The sequence below is a fragment of the Pseudopodoces humilis genome, chromosome 10, assembly GCF_049639895.1.
Source record: "Pseudopodoces humilis isolate 2021_Gansu_Grassland_sample_001 chromosome 10, ASM4963989v1, whole genome shotgun sequence".
NCBI classification, from domain to species: Eukaryota; Metazoa; Chordata; class Aves; order Passeriformes; family Paridae; genus Pseudopodoces; species Pseudopodoces humilis.
This window is the reverse complement of record NC_142209.1, coordinates 17,147,975-17,175,785: the sequence shown is the minus strand read 5'-3', so window position 1 is coordinate 17,175,785 and position 27,811 is coordinate 17,147,975. Positions and strand designations below refer to the sequence as shown.

At 37.8% G+C, this 27,811-nt stretch overlaps 2 protein-coding genes across 2 annotated transcripts in view; one reads left to right on the top strand and one right to left on the bottom strand.

Moving 5' to 3' along the window:
• On the bottom strand, window positions 1–24,812 carry SELENOF (selenoprotein F). The gene is made up of 5 exons (XM_005521004.3): window positions 24,662–24,812; window positions 21,537–21,704; window positions 10,364–10,427; window positions 2,591–2,640; window positions 1–997 (listed from the first exon to the last, which is right to left on the bottom strand). The coding sequence occupies exons 1-5, from the start codon at window positions 24,728–24,730 to the stop codon at window positions 866–868; spliced, it is 483 nt and encodes a 160-aa protein (XP_005521061.2). The 5' UTR covers window positions 24,731–24,812; the 3' UTR covers window positions 1–865.
• A 663-nt stretch (window positions 24,813–25,475) lies between these two features.
• The window catches only part of HS2ST1 (heparan sulfate 2-O-sulfotransferase 1), a 78,325-nt gene continuing 75,989 nt past the window's right edge, over window positions 25,476–27,811 (top strand). The window contains exon 1 of the mRNA XM_005521003.2: window positions 25,476–25,726. Within this exon, the coding sequence (XP_005521060.1) occupies window positions 25,603–25,726 (124 nt within the window). The 5' untranslated portion in view covers window positions 25,476–25,602. The remainder of the gene's footprint in view (window positions 25,727–27,811) is intronic.

Below are 27,811 nucleotides of genomic sequence, written 5' to 3'. Positions count from 1 at the left end.
TTATTCTTGATTACCATATTTATTGACTCTAAGTGGAAAAAACCCAACAAGTCTTAATGGATTTGACTCATTACCATACATACTGTCTATATTCCCTATTCACATAAATTTCAACTAAGAAAGAAAAATATACATTTTAAAAGAACAGTTTCCAAATTAATTTCATAAACAAACTTCCAATAAACTTCTGAAAGTTGGAAGGAAAGCTTTTTCACGAGTTATAGCTCATGTTTTCTGAAGCAAAACATTTGATGTAAAGCACACCTGACATCTGACTTCATACACCTCAGAGGTTTTCTATGTAGTCTTCACTAAAGTGTACTTACTAAATGTTTCACAGTATCAGAGCATGAGTTCCTCCATCAGCTTTCAAACCTGTGAATTAGGTACTCACTGTAAACAAGGCTTCTTTAAAAAGACAGTTCAAATACAAATGAAAGAGAGCATTAGTAGCCAAGTTTCTTTGGGAGATAAATTGCATTTGGTTCTAACTTCCTTAAGAAAGAGCAGCATACAAAAAGCATGGTAATCATTTCTATTATTTGAAGCTCTTCAGTTTTAAGAGCATTTGTGGAAAAAAACCTGATTATAACAAACTGAGATTTGCATAACTAACTTTGAAACAAAGCATTCTTAGTGATAAATGCATTAAGAGGTGAAATAATAATGTTAAGACAAGCTACTGTTTGTCAACTTGTCAGATATGTGTGCTGAAGCTTCCTTTCTAATTACAAGATGTTTAGTACAGCACAACAGGTATTTTAAAACTAATATAGATGTTGGAATGTTTCTTCAATTGTAGTGCACTTCATCTGAGAAGATTACCATGACAAAATATGAAAAGGAAAGGACAGAAAGCAATGATTTATACACGTTCTAGTTTTTCACTTAGAAATTCTTCCACACTATCTGTATTCCATTTGAGGATGCTCAGTTCTTCTGCAATGTTCCCACTGTCATCCAGCAGCTTTAGTACAGGGTCAGAACCACGCACATACTGGGGGGGAAAGAAGAAAAGTCAGTTACGTTGGTTGGGAAATCCATTCTCCATGCTAACAATGACCCTGCTCTCAAGTGATTTAAATCAGTTCAGACTTCTGACTTAACATTTAATGTCAGAGAGAGGAAAGTGGAGGAAGAAGTCAAATGAAGGGGGTGGGTGTCAGAAACATCTCTTTGTTCTCCTTGGTGCGCCACAGCAGTTAATGCATGTGCAGAGGGGTAATGCCATCGGCCTGGCTTTGAAGGAGGGTATTTACTCCAACTGTTTTAAGTTACTAAAGCTAGATGAATGATTTTTCGTATACAATCAACAACCTTTGTACCATTTTAGAAATTCTGGGACACTTTAACAGGTCAAAGTTCGACTATCAATTTCTAATGCAATCACATTCTTTCTTGCTGTGTTGTATCTGTGCCTACCATGCTTTCCTGGTAACATAATTCTTCAGTGCTTCTCCAGCTCACTAAGTCCCAAAATAAGTAATGCAAATAAAAGCTTTTAACAGTATCAGAAAGCTCTGACCATTTAAGTATGGAAAGATTTCCCCAGGAGTATCCCACTGCTCAACTGAGCTAACCTAGTTGGTTTTACTTAATGAAGCCAGTGGCACCTCTATTGAGTTTTCCAAGTCTTGTGAAATAAAAAGATTCATTTGCACTTTTTTTTTTTCTGGTAGTACTTGATACCAATTGTAGTCTAGACTGCTCTGATGTTCAATAAACCTACAAAGTAAAAAGAAACAGACATACAGAAGGAGAGAAAGCTTTTGAAAGAAACTGGAGGACACAGAGACATGAATGTGTGAGACAGACAGAGGAAATCTGTTTTACATAGAATCTGCTGCTGAGAAGAAAAATCACTTATTGCAGCCATGCATAGCTATGAAGTGATTCCAGATGGTGCCATTTGGGCAATAGAGATGGGAGCACAAGATGTGAGAATCAAGATGTGTATCTCTGAAGTACACTTGAAGTTCACATAGGACTTTAAGAGGAAGGTGAAGTCTTAGATTAGATTAGAAACCAAAGAATTGTTGGAGCTTAAGGCAGTGCAGCTTATGCAACTTTGCATATATGCAAGTTATAAGAAACACTGTTCAGTATATGCATTTGTATAAAGCTGGATGTCTGAAGTATACAGAGAAAAAGAAAAACCCAAGAATCACTGAATGTATGGAAATGGCAGCTCCATATGAAAAGTAGGGGAGAACAAAACAGGAGAAAAAGAAATTATGACATAAAGCTTGAGTAAATCCAAGATATCTATAAAGTAAGAAAATATAAACATTCCTCAGATTCTTTTCCCATCTGCTATAATTATATTTTTTCTGGGATTAAAACCAACCGAACAAGAATAAAATAAACCAAAACCTCACCACCACCAAAGAATCAGTACCAAACAGTTACTGAGCAGTAAACAAATCAACATTACTAGCAGGAACTTACAATGATTCACACTGGCAATGCAAATATCTGTCCTCTACTAAAGGATTACTTGATCAGCAAATAGGGAACAATCCAAAGGACTGTCTCCACCAAACCTAGTTCTTCTTAACATCACAAACAAAAAAGTTAGGCTACAACTTACCTTGATTTGCAGTCCCCTGAAGAGTTTTGGCTTATCACTCCTGACAAAAGCTACAGTTTGGAGAAAAGAGAGAAAATCAAATTCTTCTCTACTTACATTAAGTAGATTTACTTTAAAATTTACTTTAAGTAGATTTGCTTTCAAATAAGTATTCCCCAAATTATTTTTTTTAATTATGCTTTAGGATATATTTAAATGTTAAAATCTTAGTACCTTCACAAAATTAATAATACTAAACTTATTACGCCAAAGGAACACCTATTTTTGTTAGCAATCCAAACAAAAATTCTATCTGTTGGATTTTCCTTGAACACTAGTGCAACTGCGTAAGGCAGTTTATCTGCACGCACAGCTGACAGCCTTCAGCAGACTGGCCCATATGCTGCTGCTACGCAAATGTGAGGAAAAGCGTTGGAGCGATCAAAGTCTGGCTGAGGATCAGCTTTGTGAGGGAGGCTGAATGTGACACCCATCTCATCAGCACACTGCACACACGCTGCAGCTCTGCGGGGGACAGGGTGCACAGGAAGCTGTGGGGAGAGGTGTTATTCTGGTGAACAAGACGGACAATCTTGTCTTGCAGAGATCTCTGACATTATGTGTTGAATACCACCAAGAAAACAAAGCCAGGGAACAGGAAAAGAAGCTCGTATTTCCTCTTGTCTTGACATTCCTGAAGCTGTATGGGCTGTCAGGCAGCTACATGGAGAGAAGGCCAGGTGTGAGGTGGGTTGCTGCTGCACCACTCCTCACTTGCAGCACATGTCAGCAGGTGCTAACAGCAGCACAGGCCCTGTGTCCCTACAGCACAACTCAGACCTTGCATTACCCTTAACTCTGAAAAGACAGTATGAAGTGTTTCAGGACAAAGTGTGAACATAATCCCCTACTTCCAAGCACTTCACCCTAATGAATGACTGAGTTCTAGAAATATTTAAAATTTAGAAAATAACAGTCCTCATTCTTCCATTTCAAAGTCAGGTTGTGCTAAAAGCTGAATTTAGTATCTATATTGACATTAAGTGGATTCAGGATGCTCCTGTAGTATCTCAGTAGCATCTCCCCAAGGATGAACCCTGTCAGTACAGACTGGCTCCTACAAGAGTGCCAGCTGCATGTTAAAGCTGCTTTTTCAAGGTTAGACAACAATGAATCTCTCACAAATTGCAGTGCATCCAGCTGGTGCATGGAGATGAGTGCAACCTCAGGACTAATGTTTCATACTGCTTGACAAAGTGTAGTGCTTTCCCAGTAATTGCAGAGATATCCCCTGGCATCTTTATACCTATCTTTACATTACTGCAGACAGTTACCTTAACACTTTCTCAGCATGGTTATACAGAGTGGCATTTATTTTCTTCTCTCTTCCACCGAGCTCCCAGTACAGGTAAAAATCATATACTCTGCTATACTCTGCTTGCTGCACCAACTACTACACAATATAAACAAGGTAAAGAAATACCAAGGGCTCATGGAGTTGCCAGATGTACCAGGCCCCTGAAGAAAATGAGAATTGTCTTTATTCCTTCTACAGGACTATGCACTAATATATTGTAAGCTGTGTATAACAATTTCAAATAGCACAAAATAAACAGTACTTGCTCACATATTGCAGTTCAATTCTGATTTAAAGTCAAAGATGTATTTTCAACTTTGGTGTTTCCCATGCCCTTGTGATATGTTGTTTTGGCTGTCATCAAAAGTAATGTGTAAAAAAGCAGCAAAGACATTTCTTACTCTTTGTTAAGTCCACAGACTATTGAAGTGTTTCTGGAGGAATTTTTCCACATTTTTCTTCACCTTAAATCTAAAGCTGAAATCAGTCTCTAGGGCTTTATATGAAAAGAAGGTTGTAAGAAGTAGTCAGTACAGTGGGTAACTAATAGCAAAATGCTAAGGGAGCATAGTAAAATGGATAAAGTTTCTGAAGCAAATCCAAACTTTGGAACTTGACTAATAAAAAATTGCCTTTGGGAGGGCCCTCAAGTTACAGCACTTTAAGCTTGTAACAGGTGTAAGGATTTGTTACTTGAGTGACAGATAAAAGCTTATTTGGACACAAGAGGCTGTTCTCTGGCTGCAGTGTTGGACTGAACAAACTCACATAAAGTGGAAACAGCATTAGGTGGAAGAGGAAAGTATTCTATAGGCAGCATTACACCCTGCAACACTAAAAGTAGCTATTACACACTTGTATCAATGTCAAATGTCTAAATCTTCTGAAAGCTGAAGCACTACAGAACATTTTTCCTGAAATTTCCTGAACAAAATTAGTTTCTGTTATGGCATATTTATTTCTAATGCTGATCATAGTGACTTTCTGCATCACTCACTTGAGTTTGCAATGCAACAAAGAAAAACACTCAATGTACAAATAATTTGTATATTCTGAATTTTGGAAGCTATAATGAGAAACTCAAATACTGGCATGCATTAAAAACACAGATTATCCCATCACTTTTTTTTTTCTTTCCACAAAATCAGTCCTTGAGTTGAATTAGCAGCCTTTGAAATGATGAGGTTAGGAAGTCAGATGCAGCTACAGTGCACATTTAGGGACACATGACTGCCTGCTTATCATGGGATTTGGTGCAAATGCTCCACCTTCAAATTGCTCCAACAGTTTCCCCGCTATACCCTGACATCAATATTGCTTCTTATGGTTCTATATCTAAATGGTACTTGCACATCTATACACCATTATTTAGTAGTTTGATGTTTAATACTAAATCTTACCCAGGCTATCTCCCCATTTTCTTTTCGCTGTAGCAACTTTAGAAATTACACACCACAGAGAAACAAACCTTTCTCTAATCTATCCATGGGTGAGCAGGAGAGGCATTTTCCACTGTGACTTGTGTAAGATGAACTCTGAGCTCGGTGCCATGACACCATGTTCTGCTGAATTAAAACACCGGACCAGAAGTCAGAGCTGTTCTCCAGACAGCTTTGCAAAATCACTTCACCTTATGCTCTGACAAACCATGAACAGTACCAAAGCACTTCTGTTGGAAGTGCTCCTGAGGTGTTCCTGAAGAGCAGAAAGGATTGCACCACAATCAACTACAGCTACAAGGCCAGAGAAGTATCAAGTGTGTAAAAGCATTTTAAACCCTGGCCCCCATTGAACAGTGCTTTTAAAGATCTAAAAGCAGCCTCTACCTATGAACACAGTAGAAAGGAGAACTCACTGCTATTGTTATAAAGTCCATTTGTTTCGATACCAAACACAGAAGTGTAATAAGAAAGTGTGTGAAAATTAGTTTGTTGGAATTAAATCCCAGAGCCCTAAATGGAGACTGTAGGAATCTAAGAATCACTGTGGCCAAAAGGGCAAGTCTGTGTATATCTACACACACACCTGCACTATTCTCTGAGGTGCAGCAGGACACAGCATAAGAGAACTTCCTGACCCAATATGGACATGAAACATCTCCCCAAGCAGAACAAACAGTTGCTCTGAGTTAACTTGAATAAACAGAAAGCAAGTGTAATATTACTTCAGATAAGCTAAAGGGTAGCCTGCTTGCTTGGCTGTGAATTATTAAACACAAGCCATTTGAAAATAAGAAATTCTACTGGAGACCCAAGTTTGTGCATAACGTTGCACAATTTTATATAATAAAGGCACAAAGGACTCGACTATACAGACTTGACCATTTTGTACCTGAAATGAACTTGAATTAAAAGCCATTTTACTAAGGCATTGCCAATTATCAAGTATTAAAGCCATGAAAAAGAAAAACCAAAACAAAAGGTAGACTAAGAGAGGGACATTTTAGGAAGACAGGAAATTCCAACATTGAATAATGCCACCAATAGCAGAGCATTGCTAAGAAAATTGGCAATACTTGCTAGAAATGTGAATATGTAAATCACTGGGCAAGACAAGAGCATTAATGTCTTCCTTCAGACGTTTTGGGGACAAATACATGCGCTGCAGTTCTGAAGATGGTATGAGTCTGCTTCGAAAGTTATCATGAAAGCTGAGCAAAAAGACTGAACTACAGCACACAGCAAGCACTTATTTACATTTTAATGACTATAACTCTGTACCTTTTGGGGACCTCAGTTTGGGATAAAAATTTAAATTTAAGAATTCATATGGCACATCAATAACTACTATTTGTAGTCTATTAATCAAGTTACAATGCAGCTGTTCATGATTTTATAAAAAGCATCACATGCTCTCAGAAATTAATCTAAGCCAGAGCTCAAATCAAGCCTGAAGAAAAAAACTTCAAAAAATCCAAAAGACAGGGTACTTTGTACAAGCAGTTGGGCAAGAGACATTTTTGAATCTGCAGGGAAGTATTGTTTTAATTAGTGTTTCATCTGCTCACAAAAGATTATGATAAAGCAATGAATGTCTCCCACTGTAATATACATATTTCTTAGCAAGAGTTTTAGTAATGCTTTTATCCGTGCAAGATTTAAGGTTAATATAATTTTCTAACTTTCTTTTGTCAGTATTTATGAATTACAGATTAAAATAACTAGGAAATGAGTGATCTTACCTAATACAATGCAATCTCATAAGAAATTACATTTTAGTAGCTAAATGAATCCCCTTAACACTTGGAGAACTTGGGTGATATAGAAGTGCTGATTGACTCTGAAGTCAAAGGATTTAATGTAGCTGTACACTACATGAGTCTGAGGATTAAGGACTTTGTTTCTGGAACAGATTTGCTGGGAACACAACCATTTCTTAACTAAAAGAGTCACACAAGGAAAGGTGAGAATTATTTGATTGAAAAAAAAAAGAATGGAGAGAAATATGAAAGGAATGTTCATTGAAAAAAACAGTCTAATTTGTTTTTTTAAACAAACTGGAAAGAATGTAGGAGTCTAAACACTGATCTCCTATCTCATGCTGAAAAGAACACAGCTGCCACTGAAAAGTCAACATAAAACAAATATGCTACATTAATCACTGACCCAGCCAATTCATTATTCTATTCCAGAGCCTTAGTTTTATGGATGTGAGCCAAAAACTGTCACTGTGTTACCTGGTATATTAAGATACTGCTTTATCTATGAATCTTCTCACTTAGGTTTTAATATTAGGTTTTAATACTGTACTTTGATGGAGTGCTTTTAAATGACAAATATCTAAGAACAGTTTTATACAGAACAGTTTCAAAATATATGTAATACAGGGATTAATTTCAGAGTACAGCATTTATTATAGGGCTATTTATTTTTAAGAGATACTTATCAATAAGACTTCAGTATCTTATCTTCAGTATCTTCAGAATCTTATCAATAAGATTCAGTACTGAATTTAAAAGAGACATACAGAAATATGGTCTGTTACCAGACTTACTACAAGAAACTGTATCTGAAATACCTAATAGACATGCTTGGTCATATTCACAAAAGCCAAATTTAGTACTTTGGTGTGACACTACAAACAATAACATCCAGTTCAAGACTGAGATAATCTTGCTGAAGACCAGACTTTTCCATCCTCTTGCTGAGGACTAGATTTTTGTCACCACTTCTCACTCCTCTGCCTTCCTAGTATATACAGATATATTCCATATGTAACGATTCTCACATCTCAGGCACACAGGTGTATTAAGCAACTGTTTATAGCTGAAGCTTATATAACCAGTAATTTTGAAAGAAACTTTAATAGTGAAGGACTGAGCAACCCACAGCTTCTTCCAACTGTGTAACTTTTACAAACCTTTATTAATTCAACTGATTTCAATCTTTAACTATTTAAATATGTGAATCTCACAAGAAAAAAAAATCTAACCGCAACAAAAAAACCAACAAAACAACACTGTTCATCCTTTAGCCAAATAAAACAATCCAGACATAGCCTGAGAAACATCAAAGTCTGTGGGACTAAGCGAAGTGACAAAACAATTTACACAGGTACTTAAAGGTCAAGACTTCACAGTTACATACGTTACACTAATCCATGTAATTCTAATATATACACAGTCTGCAATTAACAATGCCATTCTGTGTATATTCTGGGGAGAAAAACCAAACACATCTAAACAAACTCTTAACAAAACCCTCACAGAAGCTATGGAAAAGGATTGAGTTATTTGTAATGAGACATTGTCAGTGACAGACTGCACAGTTCAATGAAGCCTACAAAGACAATGCTTCAAAACCAGCAGCATAACCTTGAGGCAACCTTACGTCCATAGTAAACGTCCAAGTGAAAAGCTGAAATAAAAACACTTCTTGAAAGTAAATGTCTTAAGATGGAGACATTAAATACTGTTTCTGTTAGAAGTTAAAATAAAGGAGAAAATCTGAGTATTCTGAGATTAATACTAGTGTGAAGACAAATACCAGCTGAAAGAATATAGTCTACTGCTTTTAAAAAATTCTAAGTATGCTTCTAATACATATCCCATTTTCCAACTTCTTCTAATACCCTAGCTGTAAATTTGTTTAAGGTAAGTTTAGACTGAGTAGCTGCACAAATTGGTGATGAAAACACAAAAGAGAAATTTAAGTGCACTAGTCAGTCCTTTTTCAATTCTTAATGTACAAAATACTGTCAAAATCAAAACTGGGTCAAAACAGAGATCCTTCTTAAAAAACAATGAAATGTATCCAGCCACTTTAAAAAGTAAGCCATATGATTAATGGAATATAAATATTTGAGGAGGTTTAGATAACCAAGAATTGAAAGAAACAAAAAAACCTAGTCACAATTTTCAAGTTTTCCCTTTTGCACTGTTCCAAGTCTTTGGAATATGTTTCAAAGTGTGCACACAGCAAGAATTGAGGGCCATTCCCTTCAAGGACCTACACATGAAGATAACTGAGGACACAATACAGGCTGGAGTCAGGCTAACAGGTTAACCTTTTCCTTCAAACCTGTGGCTCAAATGAGCACTTAACTGTTACAAATCCAAAACCATAAAGCAGCTGAGTGAATGGGCAACACCAGTTGGGAACGTTTTTATGTTTCCTAAATTTGAATGGTCACGGAGATAATATGGACTCCTGCACTAATGAAGTTAATTTCCTCACATCCCTGAAGTAGGACAAGTCATTTAAAGAATTCTAATTTTGACATTTTTGTACAGAGGAAAAGAGAAAAGAGCTTTGGTCTGGCCTTGCAATCATTCAATTCAACTGTTTGGGCAGAGGTGGCAGGAAAAGATATAATGCAGTACAACTTATGTAAATTGTAACATGTTTTAAAATCTTATTTTTTTCCACAACCAGCCTTCAAACAGGGAGGTATTAATACTTTTCACAGTAGATGGAAACATGCTGTTTTTGCAGTTTTAAATTCTAAAGCTAAATTAGTACTTATGTCCAGCTATGTCCAAAGTACAGTATTAGAAAGTATGGTATATAAGTCCTCATTGTAGGAAAAAACCCCAAAATAACCATAGTACTGCTATCCTAAGCTCTTCCCTAATTTATAAGAAAAGTCCAGTTTGAAATTTCTCACAGATTCTTTTCTTGCAACTTCCTACCACCAGACACTGATGGTACTGATTTTCCTCTTACACTACTGTATTCCATTCCTGTTAGTTGACTGTCATTATCCACTGATAAAACAATTACATGGCAGGATCTGTGAAAATAAAATTGTTCCATAAGTGCACAATATAATTTCATCTATCAATTACTGGAGACCAGTTCTATGAGTCTCAGATCAATGTAACTTTACTGATATAATATACTGAATTTATGGCTACTTATAATGTACTTAAAAGTACCTTTTGTCATTCAGCTGTGACAGTATTTCAAATTTGAAGGAATACAAGTGGCTTTACTTACCCTGGACTTGAGGGAACCTTCCCAGTTTTCATCCACATACTTCTAGGACAGCTCCTGCATAAAGCTGTAATAATAAACAGAAGGTTAATGGCAAAAGTAATCTAAATTACTAGTTTATTTATAATGTGTTATCTGTTGAACTATTTTTCTCTGAGGAAACAATATGCTACACTGTTGATGCTAATTACAAGTAAGATCCTAGACAGAATCACAGTTCCAGACCTGTCTCTGATTATGCAACAACTGACTGTTCACTTTACATGATAATTTTCATTCATTACACTAAAAATGTAGAAACAAAAAAAAAAGATCATTTGAGATATACTGTTGGTGTAAGCAAAATTTCATTTAAAAAAATGCAACTGGACATGTTACAATGGGAATTACGGGTCAGTAACAGGGAAAACTATTTCTTCCTCCCCAAAGATATTAATCATTAATCATTTAATCTCATTAAACGAAATTTTAGTTTCCACTTTAAACTTAACATGGACAGTGAAATACTTATAATAAATATAAGATAGGGACTTTAAATTTCCCATTTGGGCTATTGGTTGACTTTAGTTCATTGTGTTTACAGAAAGAAGTCAGATCACATTAACAGGCCTTAGGTGAAGTAATATGTACAGGCTGGGCTAACTTTGATACTTGCCAATCACTTCTGTCAGCTATGCAAAATACTCAGATTCAGTCTTAAAATATAAGTTAATTTCAATTTTATAAATTATCTAAATTAAAAAACCATTCAATTATCTTGCATACTGTCATATTTTTAGGTTATTTTGTGATTCTTTCTGCAAGATGAAAATGATTCTATAGTTTGGTGAATCTTAAATTAACAACAGATTTTCCACTACCAAAATAGAACTTCATACTCCAAAGCTAGGCATTTTAATATTACACATAGCATATATACTATATATATAATACTGCATGCCGAATCACACCCTTCTAAGCCTTAAACCCCACTGCTTATAGATAAGCAGACAGAATTAGCTTAATTTAAAAAATTTAAATTTTTTAATTTTAATTTTTAATTAATTCTTTTAGATAGTGTTCTCATAACAAATGTGCAAGTCTAGGTATAGAAAAATATAACCTCACTGAAATTACATAAATTCATGTTTCACTTAAAATATGAACCGTAAATTAATTAAAACTAACCTTCATGAACCACACTGAAAAAGCAAACCACACATGATACGACAGAAATCTCAAAGACAATTTTATTGACATTCCGTCACCTATTGTATGGAGGCATCATGGACAGCCAGAAATACAAGTTCATTTCTGAATATTCAAATTCTGATTCAGGGCCAACTCAGTATTTGCTTAAATGCTATGAATTAGAACGTAAGAAATACTCTAATCATTTGCAGGGAAATTTCAACTTCTCTCTTGGCATGAACTAATCAGTAATCATTACCTTCATGGGAAAGTGAAAAGAGAATGTTACACTGCATTATCTGTTCAGAACAGCATCTCAGAAATTTGCCTAACTACAGATACATTTTCAACTAAACATTGTATTTAAGATAAAACCCTAAGATTTGACTGTTAAAACCCAGAAATACTATGAAACAATACTCAAGAGATCATAAACACCAGACTTTCAAAAAGCTTTTTCACTACTCAAATCAAGGTTTTAATTTAAAAAGGCAGTGATAAACAACTCAGATACTAGCTTGAATAATTCCTCTGGAATTAAAACATGAAGTAATTACAAAGATGGAAGAAAAAGGGCACATGGAAACATGAAGGGGTTCATAAACTTCACTTACCTTTTCTCTTTGTGGTTAAAAAAAAGTATTTAACAGTTCTATCAGCAATTCTAGATTTAGACATTCCTCTGCACACTCACTAATCCACTGAACATTTATATTGATTTCTCTGATATGGACAGTTATTTATCTGCATTTTTCTATCAAGGCAGTATAAAGAAGTAGACAAAGGAATAAGTAGTCTTCTATCTAGGTAATTAGCTATTTTATGTATGTCTATCATATGATAAGCACACTCAAATTTAGGACAACAGTAAAATGAAGCATTTTTCAATACTTATTACTGCAAATTATTCTTAGTCTTTTCCTTCCAAACAAGAATTTTTATGGAACAAAATCACTGTAGGAATCTCAAATATGTAAGACATTTTGTAACAACTCACTATTCCCACTTTGTAACTCCTGGCCAATATCTGATAGAAATTTAAGAAAACAGCTCAATCATTGATGTCTAAATTTTGAGCTTATAATTATGCCATAATTGAAACCAAACTGTTCTGGTACAAAAAGGTTTAGATTCATGCTGAGACAAACAGCTGCTTTCTTGATGGCTAGACCAGAAAAAAAGAAGAATCAACTGGCTTCATTTATAACTCTAAACAAAGGTGTCTTTTGCAAAAATCCCAGGTTTATTCGCATCACTTAGCCTACCACAAAAGCCTAGCTGTTAATATCTACCATGTCATTCTGTCCAGAGCAGATGTTCTCCAAATTTCCTTGTGAAGGCAGTCACTGTGTTCAAGTATTAATAAGAATGACATGTATCACTCAGCATGGAGGCACACAAACATTTCGAGTCAGTTCATTACACAATGCTTAACTCATGAGTCAGTTCATTTAAAGTAATGCTTCACTTGTTTTAGTGCTCAGAAAGTGAGTTTAGTACTAGAAGCAATGAAACAAAGGCTTTCTAAAGTATTTCTGGTGTCCATGTTAAAATCCAAAACAAGTGCCAATTCATGTAAGCATCTAAAAAAAGAACTTAGCTTTTTTTACAACATTCTAAGAGCATATTTTCTAAGGTTACATTGACAATATCTGAACTTTTGCCTCCTCCTTTCCAAAGCATCAACTTGAGTTCAGTTTTATTCAAAACTTTTTGGAAAGCACCTGAAACTCTTGTGACAGTTCACACCGATGCAATCAGGACAGCCTATTCACAAGTGAGAAGAGACAAACCACATTATTGGTCATGTCTGCTTTAATTATAGCAGAACTGTCGCCCTGAAAACTCAGCTTCTGAGCTTGCTAACATGGTTTTCTAAAGACTTTCCCAGGACAGTAACTGTAAACATAGATATGTGTACATTCTTTCTGTTACACGTTTTGTGATGGGCATCTCTCATGGCCAGTGCAGTGAGAAAGTGTTATCCTGACCATCCAACCCCTGGCTGTGGTCACAAACCTATAAATCCTGAGAGGAAAAATAAACTCGGCTCTTTCTTTCACCACACCTCGACCTGTGTCCGCGTGATCTATTTATCTTCAGCAGTAACACTTTCTTTTTGCAGAAGAATTGTGCTAATTAAAAATATGCATTGTAAAAATAAGGAAATTTAACTTACATGAATGAGAACATTTCACCTGCTACTAGAAAGAGAATTGACACAATTTCTGCAACACAATTCCAGCAGTACTTAATTTATACATTGATATGGTATTGTTACCAGTTACTCATGGTGAAAACTCCAGAAGAAAAGTGACATTCCTGCTACATAACCATAAATGTTTACAACCAAACAGGAATTCAGACCAAACTGAACTGCAAAGTGGTATTGAACAGAGATTGCTCCTTGATCATAATAAAATTATGTTAGCTCAAAAGTGACAAAAAGTTTAATAATATACAGCAAGTTATATCTAATTTTACTTCTATGACACTTAAGCTTTGCATGCTGCTTTCTTCTAACTGTTGACTCAGGGTGACCCTGCCTGACACAGGTTACAAAGTGTCATTCAGGCTGGATTTGTACAGCTGTTTGTAATCAGCTGACAGTACCAGCATGTCTTAAAATGTGAAATTAAACAGGCTATTAAGGCAGAGCCACATAAGGGTCAAAAGCTACTTCATGGTACCTGGATTCTCTCCAATGTGTGTACTGTCCACGCCTAATATCAAACATTTTTAAAAAAATAGCCAAGTTCTGAGAACAAGCAGAAAAGCAAACTTATGACAACAGCCAAACATCTAGAATTTTCACTTGCCTCAGGTACAAGATTATCTTCCATTAAACATTTAGTAACAACTCTCTTTCTAAGGTAAACAATGTTTGTTATAAAATTCACTGCCATTTTAATTTCATATTATGATATAAGCAGGTCTGCAGAAGACAGCTCCTCATCTCTTATTGACTTCAAAAAATTTCAGGAAAAACATGGATGTAATTATTCTTAATAGCTAGTTCCTTGGGATATGCAAAATGGCACTGAAAAATAGGGTGAATTATCTCTTTTATGAAAGCATGCAATTCAATTTTTACTGTATTCCATCCACACACAGAGAAATTAAAACAGGTTAACTAATATTTATTCTTCTGAGAAATTTACAGCCAAAAGAGATTTTATTGAAAGTTTCTTTAGCTTTTTTTCTAAACTCTTCTAACTAGCAGTTCATTTGTGACTTTTACCAGAAAATTCGTATTCTAAACTAGAAAACTTTAAAATAATAAACAATGCAATCCAAACTATAAAATATTTTCTATGGCAGAGAATGCCCTTATATGGATAGCTCAAGGTTTCCAAAATCACTCTTGTCTTTCCTTTTCCTGGAGGCAGAACATGAGTAAGAATCTGTGGCTTAACAGGGAGCAGTCAGAAAGCCTCACTGCCAGGAACATTATGAATTACTGCTCTGTAATACAGAAAGCCAAAAAAGTCATTGCTACACACACACATCATTCTGAACTGATGTCATCAGTAAATTTAGCAACAAAGCAACTTCTACCACTGACAGCTCATTATCCTGTGAAGGGAGATGCCTAACTCTAATAAGAGTGTGGAAACAGAGTCTAACAGTCAAAAGCCAGTTATATGAATCAGCAGTACTCCTGTGATTAGTGATATGCATTACCAGCAAATTGCTCTGAACAAAGCTAAGCAGGATCTAAGCTCTCATTTATTTGTGTGGAAGGAAATCCCAAATGAGTATAAGGCTGAAAAAAAGTCACAATCATGGTCTTTAAGCACTGAAATAATTTATTAAGGAAGACTGTATAATCTGCATTCTTGGAGATCCTCATTTGAGGTCTGCTTTGAGTAGGAGACTCAAAGGAGACTTTTTATTCTGTACATACAAAATATAATTGTGCATTACTATTACATTCTTCAGTATACAGGAAATGTATCATCCATCGCTATTTTTGTTGTTGAACAATACCCTCCTTGCAGGCTTCTATAAACATTTCTGCTGTTTAAATCCAATATCACCAAAAAGTTCCAAACCAACTTCTGCTCCTGGCAGCCTATTTTTATTAACTTTGGTCTCTGCAATGTTTGGTGTGAGTTCATGTAAGCAAGAGTTCTGGCCCAAGGGTGAGAAAGAAAATGGAGAAGTGGAGCAACCACCAGCTTCAGACCTCTGGTGGTATGAATATCCAGTGTAAGTGGAGGTGGAGAGCAGGGTGGAATAGAGAAGGGTGGCAGAGAAGGGGTTCCTATGTACAGGCTCTCACTTGGACATAGAACTATGCAAGCGAAAGAGTACACATAGGAAGTCAACAGGTCAAGTTTCAATTCTGGTCTATACCATCTGATTCTATATAAGCACCTACTTACCTCTAGAAGTAGAATCACTGAACATCTGTTTTATTCTCCAGTCCATGATTTTGTTAAAAAATAAAGCATCTTGGAAAGATGCTTTCGAAAGAAAACAGTGAGAAGAGATCTTATGAGATATTTATTTGACCTTGTGTGCTTCTTAAATTTTGAGACTTTCACTTTTTGAAGTTTCACTTGTAGAGTCAAATGCCAGTACTTTATCTAGATGGTCAGCATTAATTAGCTAAAGCTATTCTATTGACCAGCACAGATGCACATCAACAACTGAAACTCACATTTAGGAAATTCACATTTGTAGTTTTCCTAATCTTTTTTTTTTTTTTCCCTTCACTGATAAGATCAGATATAGCTCTTCCATGGGTAAGCCTTACCCTATTACAGACAGATAATATATTTTATCTTGGTTTATCTGACAGAGATGAACACTTGGTGAATCTGAGCCAAACAAAAGGCAGTAAATTTCTGTCTTAGGCATTGACTAGTTTGCTGCACCTTCCTTATCTAGGACTACTTCTTGTCAACATTAATTTTCATTGCCAATAACATTGTGTACAGAGGGAAAGGAAAGAGTGTACATGGAAAAGTTCTTGAGAAGGACATCCATTGCAGCGCACTTTTAGTACAAGGAATGGTTGTGAATAATATTTTGAAGGAATAGTACTGGTAAGAGACTTTCTCAATTAGAGAGAACAGCATCACCTCAGTTCCCCTAACTTCCCTATTAATATAGCCCATAAAATCATTCCTGTATGAACTGTATGGGACATTTAGTTAAAAGCAAACTTTGAAAGGACATCATATGACATATTAGTTTTAATTAGAAAGTCCTGATTATTTACCTGAATGTTAAATAAAATATGCTGTCATTGAATCACACTATTTTTGAAGTCACACTTGCTAGAAAACCAATGAGTTTATACCATTTTTGTGTAACACGTTAGAAATAAGGAATACAGATAGGTAAAAACATAATTTGATTTTCTACAAGTATCCAAGAGACTTTACAGGACACATCAAAAGACAGAAAAAGATGTGGGCTTTGAGAAACAGCTAGAAGAAGTAAACTAAAATTCTAATTAATTTCTGTAAGATTTGATATGACTTACTTTACATTTCTGAGATGTCAGTGAATTCTAAGTAGTTCTCTGTTTTTAACCATTGAGTTGAAAAGCGGAAGCTCCAATGAGAGTGGAACTATTCATGTTAAGAGCCTCTGGCAGAACAAGAAAGCAGTCAACAGCAATTTGAGTGTAGCGCTTTAATTAGTGTAATGAAAAGAAAAAAACAAACCTGAAAAATGAATGTAAATTGGGTCACACAGGAGTAGCCTGAAGCGTTAAAAGCACTTCAAGTTATTCTACTTCCAGCAATAATTGTGAGTTTTGTAAATTCTTTTTTCAGTTTTAAAAAGTAAGTCCGAACAAGAATGTCACCTCATTCTGCCTTGTAATTTATAAGAGCACATTTAAGAATTCTACACATGTAAAAGGGTGGAGTTTTAAGAAAGCTTTCAATTTGATTTGTTGTTTTTTAATAGAAGAAGCACCTAGTCATTATATCTGGTGTCATGTTTTCTAAGTCACCAAGCCCTTTACATTACAACATGACAAATACTTGACAGTAGAAATTTAAAATGCTGAAGTTCAACATATATTATTATATGTGCAAAAATATATTTTTCAAAGCTCCATTTAGCTATATTGATAACTGTTCTGGGTTGTAGCAACCCTGCAAAGTGCAACTGTGAAATTTAATGTATTGCAAATTTTATCAGAGTTGATTTTTAAAATCAATTTGGATTTTGACACAGATACATTGTTGAGATAAATCTAAGATTATGATATACAATTAATGGAATATGCTTATAGCTATGTCTGAAGTGGTCACACAGCCTAAGCGAAGCTGCAGATGGAGTGCAGCTATTTTCAGCTACTGCAAAATATGGACAATCTCTCCTGCTACTACAATTTCACGCACAGTTAGCTTCACCTCCATTTCATCCTTCTATGTTTTACACACCAGCAGTACTCTGCATCTGACAGACTGAGGCTTAAAACTTGCAGCTGTCTAAAGCAATACTGTTTAAGCTGGCTTCTGAATTAGTCTGAGACTGCATACAAAATCTCTAGAGGAAGAGAAAATAACCAAAACATTTTTTCATTTAACCCACAGTCCAATTATGAAGTAATTAAAATATTTCACTGAACAGGTGTCAGCAGAAGTTCAGAGCAAGACAAATTTTGTGTAACATGAATATCTCACAGCTATTTTCCACAATGTCAATTCACAAACTACTGGACCAATAACAAGAGTAGGATTAATAAATACACTTCTTTCAAGGCTATGAAACCGTTCAAATCTGTAAACATCTCATTTGAGGCTGCACTGATACTATGCAGCATGAAATATTTTGAGGCCTGAGGATATTTCACAGATCATTTGAGGAAAGCAGCAATTATGTAAAAAATCTCAGATAGATGTGCTATTACCTTTAATTTTAAATTCTCGTTTAGAACTCAGGCACAAGTCATGCAATAAACTAACTCTTGCTTTCCCCATTTCTAGTATTTGCCATGTAATTGCGAAGAGAGTAAAATTAAAATCCTGAAGCATGTCCTGGAACTCCAGTAGCTGGCAAGTCTGTTTGTAGCACAGACAACCAACATGCTGTGCCACCTCCTGGGAAGCAATACCTGCTCAGGCAACAAGTGAACTACCTCACGTACTGGGACTGTGGTTCAGAGAAGAATGATTCTTGTACTTGGAGGATGTTCAAGTATGGAGTCACAGCTTTAACAAAATCCAGAGCACCACAGCTCTGGAGCTCAGCAACATGCCAGGCTGCTAATCAGAAAGTCAAACATCTTACATTGAGATGCATGTTTTCAGAGTAAGATGAAAAATTCTACAAGCAAGAAGGTAGGAAAAAAAGAAACCTTTAAGAACTTACAACATTCATTGACTCTTTAATATCAAATTTTCATTTGAAAGAAGATTTCTGTGGTAACAGGGAAAAAACAAATCAACAAGAAGGAAAAATTATAGCAAAAGGCAGCATACAGTTTCCATAGTCTGCATACCCAGCATGAAAATTCTTGTTTAGCAAGAAGCTACTAAAAATTTTATTGTAATTTTTTATGTAATAGTAAAATCTCAAGCTCAATTACAGATACGTGTTACAATCAGCACTATATTAAAACATAAGTCAATTCAAATTTGATGATTCTGAATACAATCTTTTAAGATAATATTAACTGTCTCTAAATACTAACTTTCCACTGGCTAGTCTTCAAGAGAAGTCACTGAGTATGAGTTTAAAAAAAAAAAAAAAAGTAAAACCTCCAATCAATCACAAAATCTGAAATATATATTTCTAAGCAGTAGTAACAGTATAAAAATTTTTCACTTTCTGATACAGCACTCATAAGAAAATTAGAAATGATGCTATAATAAACCATATAATCATAATGTTAGAACAATCCAGTATTTCTATTAATGTACACAATATGGAAAGCCTGCATTCAAACTCAGATATGAAAACGTATGAAAATACCATCATAATTGCTCCTATAATTTAAGTTGATGCTCACCGTATTAGCTCCAAATCTCAAGTGACATTTGTATCACATTTCTTCAGAAATGTCACAGAAATAAAAAGATAAATTAATAATCAAAATCTACATTGTTCACATTTACCACAAAGCCCAAGCAAAAAATGAAACTGGGTAAACCAACACAAATAGATTAAAAAACCTAACAACTTATAACATACAATTTCTTGCTTCCTGTGAATATACAAGGAAATTTGGTCTACTATGAAGGAATTTGTCAAAAATCTTTAAGACCCTGTCCTGCTCTGTGCTATTTATTTTACTACATTGATCATAAAATAAAGATGTTTTCAGATTAATAATATTTACAGAGTGAAGTCCTGACTACAAAATGGCATTTCCTTATCCTTACATAGAAAGTGTAATTATCCACACAATGAAATCTATGTCTGATTCAGGAAATTCAGAAGAGTATCTATTAATTTAATTTCTGTTATTTGATCCAACTTTTATTAATGCAATGTTTACAGTGCAAACTAAGTTACATCCTTAAGTACGTTACTGATAAATTGTTAAGATGTATTTCTCAGAGGTTACATTGACAGAAATGCACTGTAACTCCGCTAGCTTATTTTCTCATCAAATGACAACAGAAATTGTCCTGCTCCATAAGTTCTTGTGCTACATCTTGTGCACAGAGGCAAAACTCTAAGAATATTACCTGAGCAAATTAAAGCATCTTCTCCTTACACAAGGACAGGAAGCCTTGCTGCTGCTGCCAGCACAACTGTTACTGAGCATGTTGGAGACCCTTTCTATTCTGCCACTCCCTGATAGTACATTTCATTAAGACCTTATTCTGAAACTTCAGGTTTTGTTTATGCATATGTATAGATATGTACATATTTATATATATATATATATATATATACATTTAAAAGAACTGAAGCTTTCCCCAAGACAAACTTTCCTTTATAAGGTTTCTATATCTAGCAAAGAAAAAGCCTTACATATCAAGTCCTATAAGGATTGTATTGAAATACTACAATACTACTTCATTAATACATAAAATCTACAACTTAAAGTTTGTCAGTATTAGGAAATTACTAATTATTAATTCTCTGCCAATCTCAGACATATGCTTCTTGATACTTAATATATTGTACCTAGCACTGTAATTACTGGTTTTATTAAAATTGAAAGGCAGACTTTCCTTTTTAAATATTAGGCTGAATTTAATTGACAGGAAAAACCTGCTAGATTTCCACATTAATTTCATTATGTCACTTATTTCATTACCTCCTAGCCACTAAAAATAATTTCAGCACCTCTCATCCTTGAAACCTCTACTATCTTGGTGATTGATTTGTCTTCACTATATTCTTGAACTTTTAAATTACCATATATTAGAAAACATGTATTCTTTCAAGAACTCTAAAAAAACTTCTTCATTGATAACATACCTTAAGGAACAGAGATATTTATTTACCACAGATAAAGGAAAGGTTTTGCCTTAAACTGATCGAAGCACAGTATGAGCTCTGAGAGAGATCATTCCCAAAATATCCAGGTGTTGTCACTGCTGCAGGATGGAGGTGAGCAGTCCTGCTCCTATCAGGTTTGTGCCACACCAGGAACTGACCTGAAGGCTGCACCAGCCTTTTGTTGCCCAGGACTGAACTGAGCTATCCTGGCCATTATGCTATGGGTCATTGACCAAGCAGGAGCTGTCATCAAGCACCACTCTCCTCATCCTCTTCTTCTGCCCTCTTCCAATCCCATGTCTCTTCCTTTTAAAAGAAGCTGGATATAGTTCCCACCTATGGTCACGTCACACCAGAGAAGGGCTGCCAAAGAACTAAAGATTCCCCTGTTGGTACAGGGACATTGTTTTACAGCAGTATGGCAACCCTGCATATCTAGATCCTGTATATTAGGCTATGAATAAATGCTGCATGTTCCGCTCTAAATGATAATCCAGATTCTCATATATTCTTTTTAATGAAAAGTTTCATAAACTTGACATGTTAAATTATTCCACAAGGAATTTGGTCCAAAACTCACCTTTCTAGTTTCCAGCTGAGCTTCTTCTTGGCAGCACTCCCTGCAGAATGGATCCAACTGATTCAGACTGAACTGCCCAAGAAGGTTGCAGGAACTGCACAGCAAGTTACTGGAGAAGCCCAGCTCCCTGCAAGCTTCGGATGACAGCTGTGCTCCATAAACACTTACCTGAAAGTCAATACAATGTTACACTTTAGTATCTTTTTTATTTTTTTTAAAGATGATTTTAAATGCTATAAGGATTGGAAAGAACAAGTAAGTCTCTTGTGACTGTTTTACAGTAATGCCTAAATAGTCAGCCCAGGGGTTCAAAACACCACCCTGTTGAGAAAAAGGATCTTAAACTAACAGAGAATTTGAGACACTCATAATATGTACATTTCAAGGTATCAGACCTGCCAAAATTAATTTAGATACACTTCTGATACCCTACTGCTTTCCTATTGCTAACTTCAAGTTAAGAAGAAAACCCAAAGGTAATGACTCAACTGAAATGCACATGTTTACAGCTTTTCAAAGCCTCTTCTTTGTAAAGAATTTCAGTAAGTTTCAGATCACTAAAAACACTCATGGAAAATAATGTAACAGCTAAGCTCAGGAAAAACACAACCAGAAAGTGATGAAATTAACCAAACTGCTCAACCAGACATACAGGTAGGATTTTAATTTCATGTTAGCATTAATGTTACAGGAAAATTGCATATACTGTAAGTGGAAGTGCAGACAAAACCCTGCAATTCTGATTTATCAGCAATACTTTATAACAGGCAATTCAATTACATGGCTTCTATGTAAAACACCAGTTCTGCTTTCTATGGGCAGCAAAAGTAACACAACCAATAACACTTAAATGTTACTTGGGTTTTATTCTCATAGAATCACTAAGGTTGGGAAAGACCTCTAAGATCATTACTGAGTCCAACCACTAACCCAGCACCACAGTGTTCAGCCACAAACCCTGTCCCAAGTGCCACATCCACATGTCTTTTGAACACTTCCAGTGATTCCACCACTTTCCTGGGCAGCCCATTCCAGTCCCTGACCACATTTTCAGTGAATTATTCCTAATATCCTACCTAAACTTTCTCTTATGCAACCTGAGGCATGCTTTTCTCATCCCATCACATGCTACCTAGGACAAGAGGCCAACCCTCACCAGGCTACACCCTCCTTTCCAGGCAGTTGTAGAGACTGGTAAGTTCCCTCTGATCCTCCTTTCTTCCAGACTGAGCTTCCCCAGCTGCTCCTCACAGAACATGTGCTCCAGACCCTTCCCCTGCTCCAGTGTCCTTCTCTGGGCTCACTCCAGCCCCTCAATGTCTTTCTTGTAGCAAATTCACATTCCCACTTTTCTACATATGGATTTCTCACACCTTAGCTTTAAACCTTCCCTCCTAGCTGCCTGCTTTGGAGGGGAAAAAGTGGGAGAGGGAATTAAGAATGGAGAGAAAGAAGGCAGCTTTCCCAAATGCTTTTCAGTCTGGGTAAAAGACCCCAGGCAAAACTTACTACATCCAAAGCACCAACATTACAATCAGCACCACTGTGTTCTGAGGCGAGTGAGAAGGCACCAGCAAACTCAACTGGATGATAACAGCCAAGAATCAGAAGAATTATACTGGGCCAAACAGAAAAGTACAGAAGAAAAAGTAAGTTTGTCATTCAGCAGAACAGACTTCTCCTCACATTCACATGCCATCTAATCCATGCAGCACAGCCAAGTAAGACAGAGGCAAACCCCATTTCCTCTGCTGAAGTGGCCAACCTACTGCTGAAGGAAATACATGCCCCTTATGTGACAGTTAAAAATATTATGGATTGAGAATTAGTAGAAAATATATTAGGTGCCTCATTACTCTATTTCTCTGTATCTGCTAAAAAAATAAGAGTTAAAACATGAACAGAGAAGTATAATACACAAAAAAAAGGTATTCTGAAATCACTATTCTGTCTGCCAGAAAGCTATTTTTCTTCTTCCTCCAGGACACTGTATAACAGGTAAGCAAAAATGAAACCCTGTTCTACTGGAATAATTTATCCTTTTTTTAAGGATTTTTACTAAGGTATTTAGTTTTCAAAGTATTTAGTATCTATCTTTCTCAAGTATTTATCTTTTCTGAGTGATACTGGCAATAAGAAATACAACAATGACACAGTAGTATAAAAAGCCCCTAAGGGGCATTCCAAACACAGCTGAAGCTACATTTTAATTACTGCTCACTTATTAAATTAATGATGGTAGTAACTAAAACAATTTTCTTGCATCTTGCTGCTTGCCATCCACCCCTTTGATGCTTTACTGTCATCTTTTAAATCTGTTCCCCTTGGAGCAATAACAGGGCTACTGGCATTGGCACTTTGCTTCCAGCAGCCTCTCTCCTCACACCTTTGCCCAACAGACCCCTAAATAATCTGTGAAAGTAAGGCAAATACTCTCCTGAGAATGTTTTTTGGGTTGTGTCTATGTGAGAAAGAACCAACCAAAACACTAACAGTGTATGAAAGCAAGTAAAGGCTCCATCATATGACAATTCCTCACTCAAGTAGTTTTGGTTACGTAGCAAGCTCAAAAAAACTTGAGAGTAAAACTACAGAGAGATGTAGAAAAAAAGAAATAGAAGTCTCTCTCCTTAATATTTTTACTCTATTTTTAGTATCTTAACTAAATATGATTATTTTCCTGAAACAATAAATATTCTAAACGTCGTAAATGTCTCTGACTGGGACTGGAAAAACCCTTCACACTTCAGAAATTAAATTTCCATCAGAACAAGATGATTTCAGACACTTAGCAAGCGATGCACCTCAATTCATCAGCATTTTCTCCTTCAAAGCTTTGGCTCCAAGTACGCGTTACACTTGCTTTGCTTTCACACACAAAAAATTTACTGAATAAAAAAAAAAAAGGCAGCACCAATACAAACTGTTTTAGAAACAAGACAGAAGCAGAGACCAGTCTCCGACATGGAAAGCAAGAGGCGGTCACGGCCGCAAGAGCGGGAGGAGGCGCCCGCGCTTCCCGCACCGGGACACGTCTCACGCCGCCTCCCCCGCCCTCACACCCGCTCTTTCTCTGAGGAACTGCGGCCGCGCTCAGCCGCGAACGCGCCGGATCCGGCTCTCACCGCCTGCAGCCCCAGGAGCCAGCAGAGCCAGCGCCGGCCCAGCGCCGCCAGCTCGGCCGCCGCCGCCATCTTGGTGCCGGAGCGCCCCTGCCAGCGCCGCGGGGGCCGCGCAAGGACCTCTCCCACCGCGGGTGACCGACACACCGCCTGATGCGGGAGAGGTAGCCTTGCTCCCTTCCCCGGCACCACGAGCTAACCCAGAATATCTTCTGGAATTCTAGAGCAAAGATATTTTTGTCTGTTCCGAGCGGCGCTTTGCAGCGAGGCCGGAGGAACTGCCGTTCCCCAACGCTGATCGGGCATTGAGAAAGCAACCCCGAATAAAGCCTTTTCCCCTTTCTCGGGAACTGCTGCCAACCGGCGCATCGGCCCCAGCCCGATGACTGACAGCCGCTCCGACCAATAGTATTGTACTTTCCCCACGGGCAGTGGTGCCTGTGCCCAACGAGGCTGGGCGGATGGGCGGGACTTCAATCAGCGCCTTCCAATCCGGAAGGGACGCATGTAGGCGGGACATCTCCCCGCTCCGGCGGCTCTGAGCGGCGGGGGAGGCGGAGCGATTCCCGAGCCGGGCCAATCGGACTGCGCGGGGGGCGGGGCCACGGCAGCACCGCCCAATGGCGGGGCCGCGGGGCGGGGCCCGCCGCGGGGCCCGGCGGCGGTGGGGGCGGGGGCGGGAGCGCGGCCGGGCGTTCGGTTGCCGAGCAGCGCGCGCAGGGCGGGCGGGGCGCGGCGGGGGCCGGGCCGCGCGGGCGGGGCGGGCGCTGCGGACCGTGCGCGCGGCGATGTGAGAGCGGCGGCGCCGGGCCCTGTCCGCCCCCCCCGCCCCGCCCCCTCCGTCCCTCCTCGCCCGCGCCGTCCCCGCGGCTCCCGCCGGCCCTCGCGGGCCGGGCCCCGCGTTATGTCGTGATCCCGGGCGGGCGGCGCTGCTGCTGCTGCTCATGGGGCTGCTCAGGATTATGCTGCCGCCCAAGTTGCAGCTGCTGGCGGTGCTGGTCTTCGGGGTGGCCGTGCTGTTCCTGGAGAACCAGATCCAGAAGCTGGAGGAGTCCCGCGGCAAGCTGGGTGAGCGGCGGCGGGCGCGGCCGGGCGCGGCGCGGGGGGCGGTAGCGCCGGGGGCTGAGGGAGCGCGGCCGGGCTGGGGGAGCCCCGGCGGGCGCCGCTCCCGCCGGCTCCGTGCGCTGCCGTGCCCCAGCGCCGCGGGATCGGTGCGGGCCGGCCGCTCTGCTGAAGGGGCTGTCCGCGGCAGCCTTGGCCTCTGAGTTAATTTGTTTGTTCCGTGAGACCGGGAGACTTGTGAGAGGTCAGCGCTGGGAACGCAAATGTGTCTGTGGTGTCTGAAGGGATTTTGTCAGAAGAGCCGCGGTGCTCACGGCCGTGGGCAGCAGCGGCCGGCCTGCCTGTGCCTCCTCAGGCACCTGGCGAGGGAGGAGAGCAGCAGCCTTGGTGCCGAAACTGAGGCTGGTTCTGCTGCTGCTGCTGCAGCGAATTACCATCTTCACATCTGATTTCTAATTCAGACGTTTTACTAACGCTTGGCACCGTAATGGAAAGCAAGGTGTAAAGGAAAGAAGGCTAAACATATTGCTGCTAATGACAAATAGGTAATTTGTTTAACTCTCATTTAATGTAGGATGTTATTTATTGTATTTATAGAGTGTAGTTAGTGATTTCCTAGACTGTTACTGAGCTGTACTTAAGTGAATAGCAATGAACTAGAAATCTCTTGTGTAAAATTTCCTCTACTTTTCCTGCCTTAAAAGGATATTTTTAGAGTAGTATCTGCCTGGTGGGTAACGTCTTACTACTTTGTCTGTTGTATGTACAGCTGCAGAACTTGTAAAGATTTTGCATTGCTTAATTAAGGGTCTCCAGGATGTGAAAAAACACCATTCTCAACCTAGTTTGTTGTGCCTAGGAGTTGTGAAAACAGCACTGAGACTTCTGGTGTATACAAGATAAGGAACTGGTTTGCAAGCATTGTGGATTTGCTTTCTCCTATTATTTGACTATACTAAGATATTTAGATTCTGAACAATAGTTATTAGTGTAAATTTAAGTTTGTAAGTGCACATCGCATTCCTTCTGGTATTAACAGTAGAAGCTGATTTGAGTGATGTGGGAAGTTTAACAATGAGTTTTTAACAGAGTCTACATAACTAAATGTTGAGCTGTATGAATGCTTTTGGGATTTTACTCCACAGAATTTCTTTTCCACTTCACTCTCTCTTAACTGCATATTAGCGATTAGGACCCTGGAAATTGAAGTGGTTGACTGCTTGAGTTGAGAGAGGTCCTTACTCTGCATACTTTTCAAGTGAAAGTTCTTACCAATTATAATCGAGGCATTTTTTTTGCAGGGTCTCAATAACTGTAAACAAACATTTGAAGAAGAAAATGAATGAAATTGGAAGATAAAGAAAGCCAATCTTGTCGTAGTGCTGAAGGTTCAGTGGTATTTTTGTATGCATCTGCTTTGAAGTGGTTCATAGCCATGGCTTCAATGCTGCTGTTGTTGACAGTGTATGTTACTTTAGGGAAATCTACCTCCTGGCATGAAAAGAATAACATAATGCATGTGAGAATAAAGATTTTGCTGGTAAAACTTCTTCCTCCTTAATATATATGCAATGGACATGTTTAACTTACCTATTTAGAGTATTAAAATACTCATAATGCTTTGGAACAAGAATCTAATTACTATCTTCTGCTGATTTTATTTCTTAAGGAGAAGGGAAAACTATTGTGAAGTTTGTTAAAAGTAAGATGGAAAGATTTGCTTTCTGTGCAACTTACTGGTGGCTCTCCAAAACCTGTGGAAGGAAGGGGAAAAGGACTTTCTGCAGCAGCTTTGAACTCGGATTCCAGTTCTCAGTGTGAGACTATGCTTTGTTAAAAAGCTTCTAGCTGTCTGAATGTCTCCCTTATCACATGTTTGGTGTGTATTTTCTGACTAGCAAAGATTAAGATTTCATTACGGCTGTTTTTTTACCATCATGATTGGTTAGATTTCCAGCGAGCTGCATTATGGAAAATGCTTTTCTCCAGATCAAAGTAATTAATTGGCCTAATGCACTTTGAATGCCAATTTTTCTCCCTGCCCCCTAAAAGAATGGTGTGGGTGTGTGTGAAGTGATACTATGATTTGAG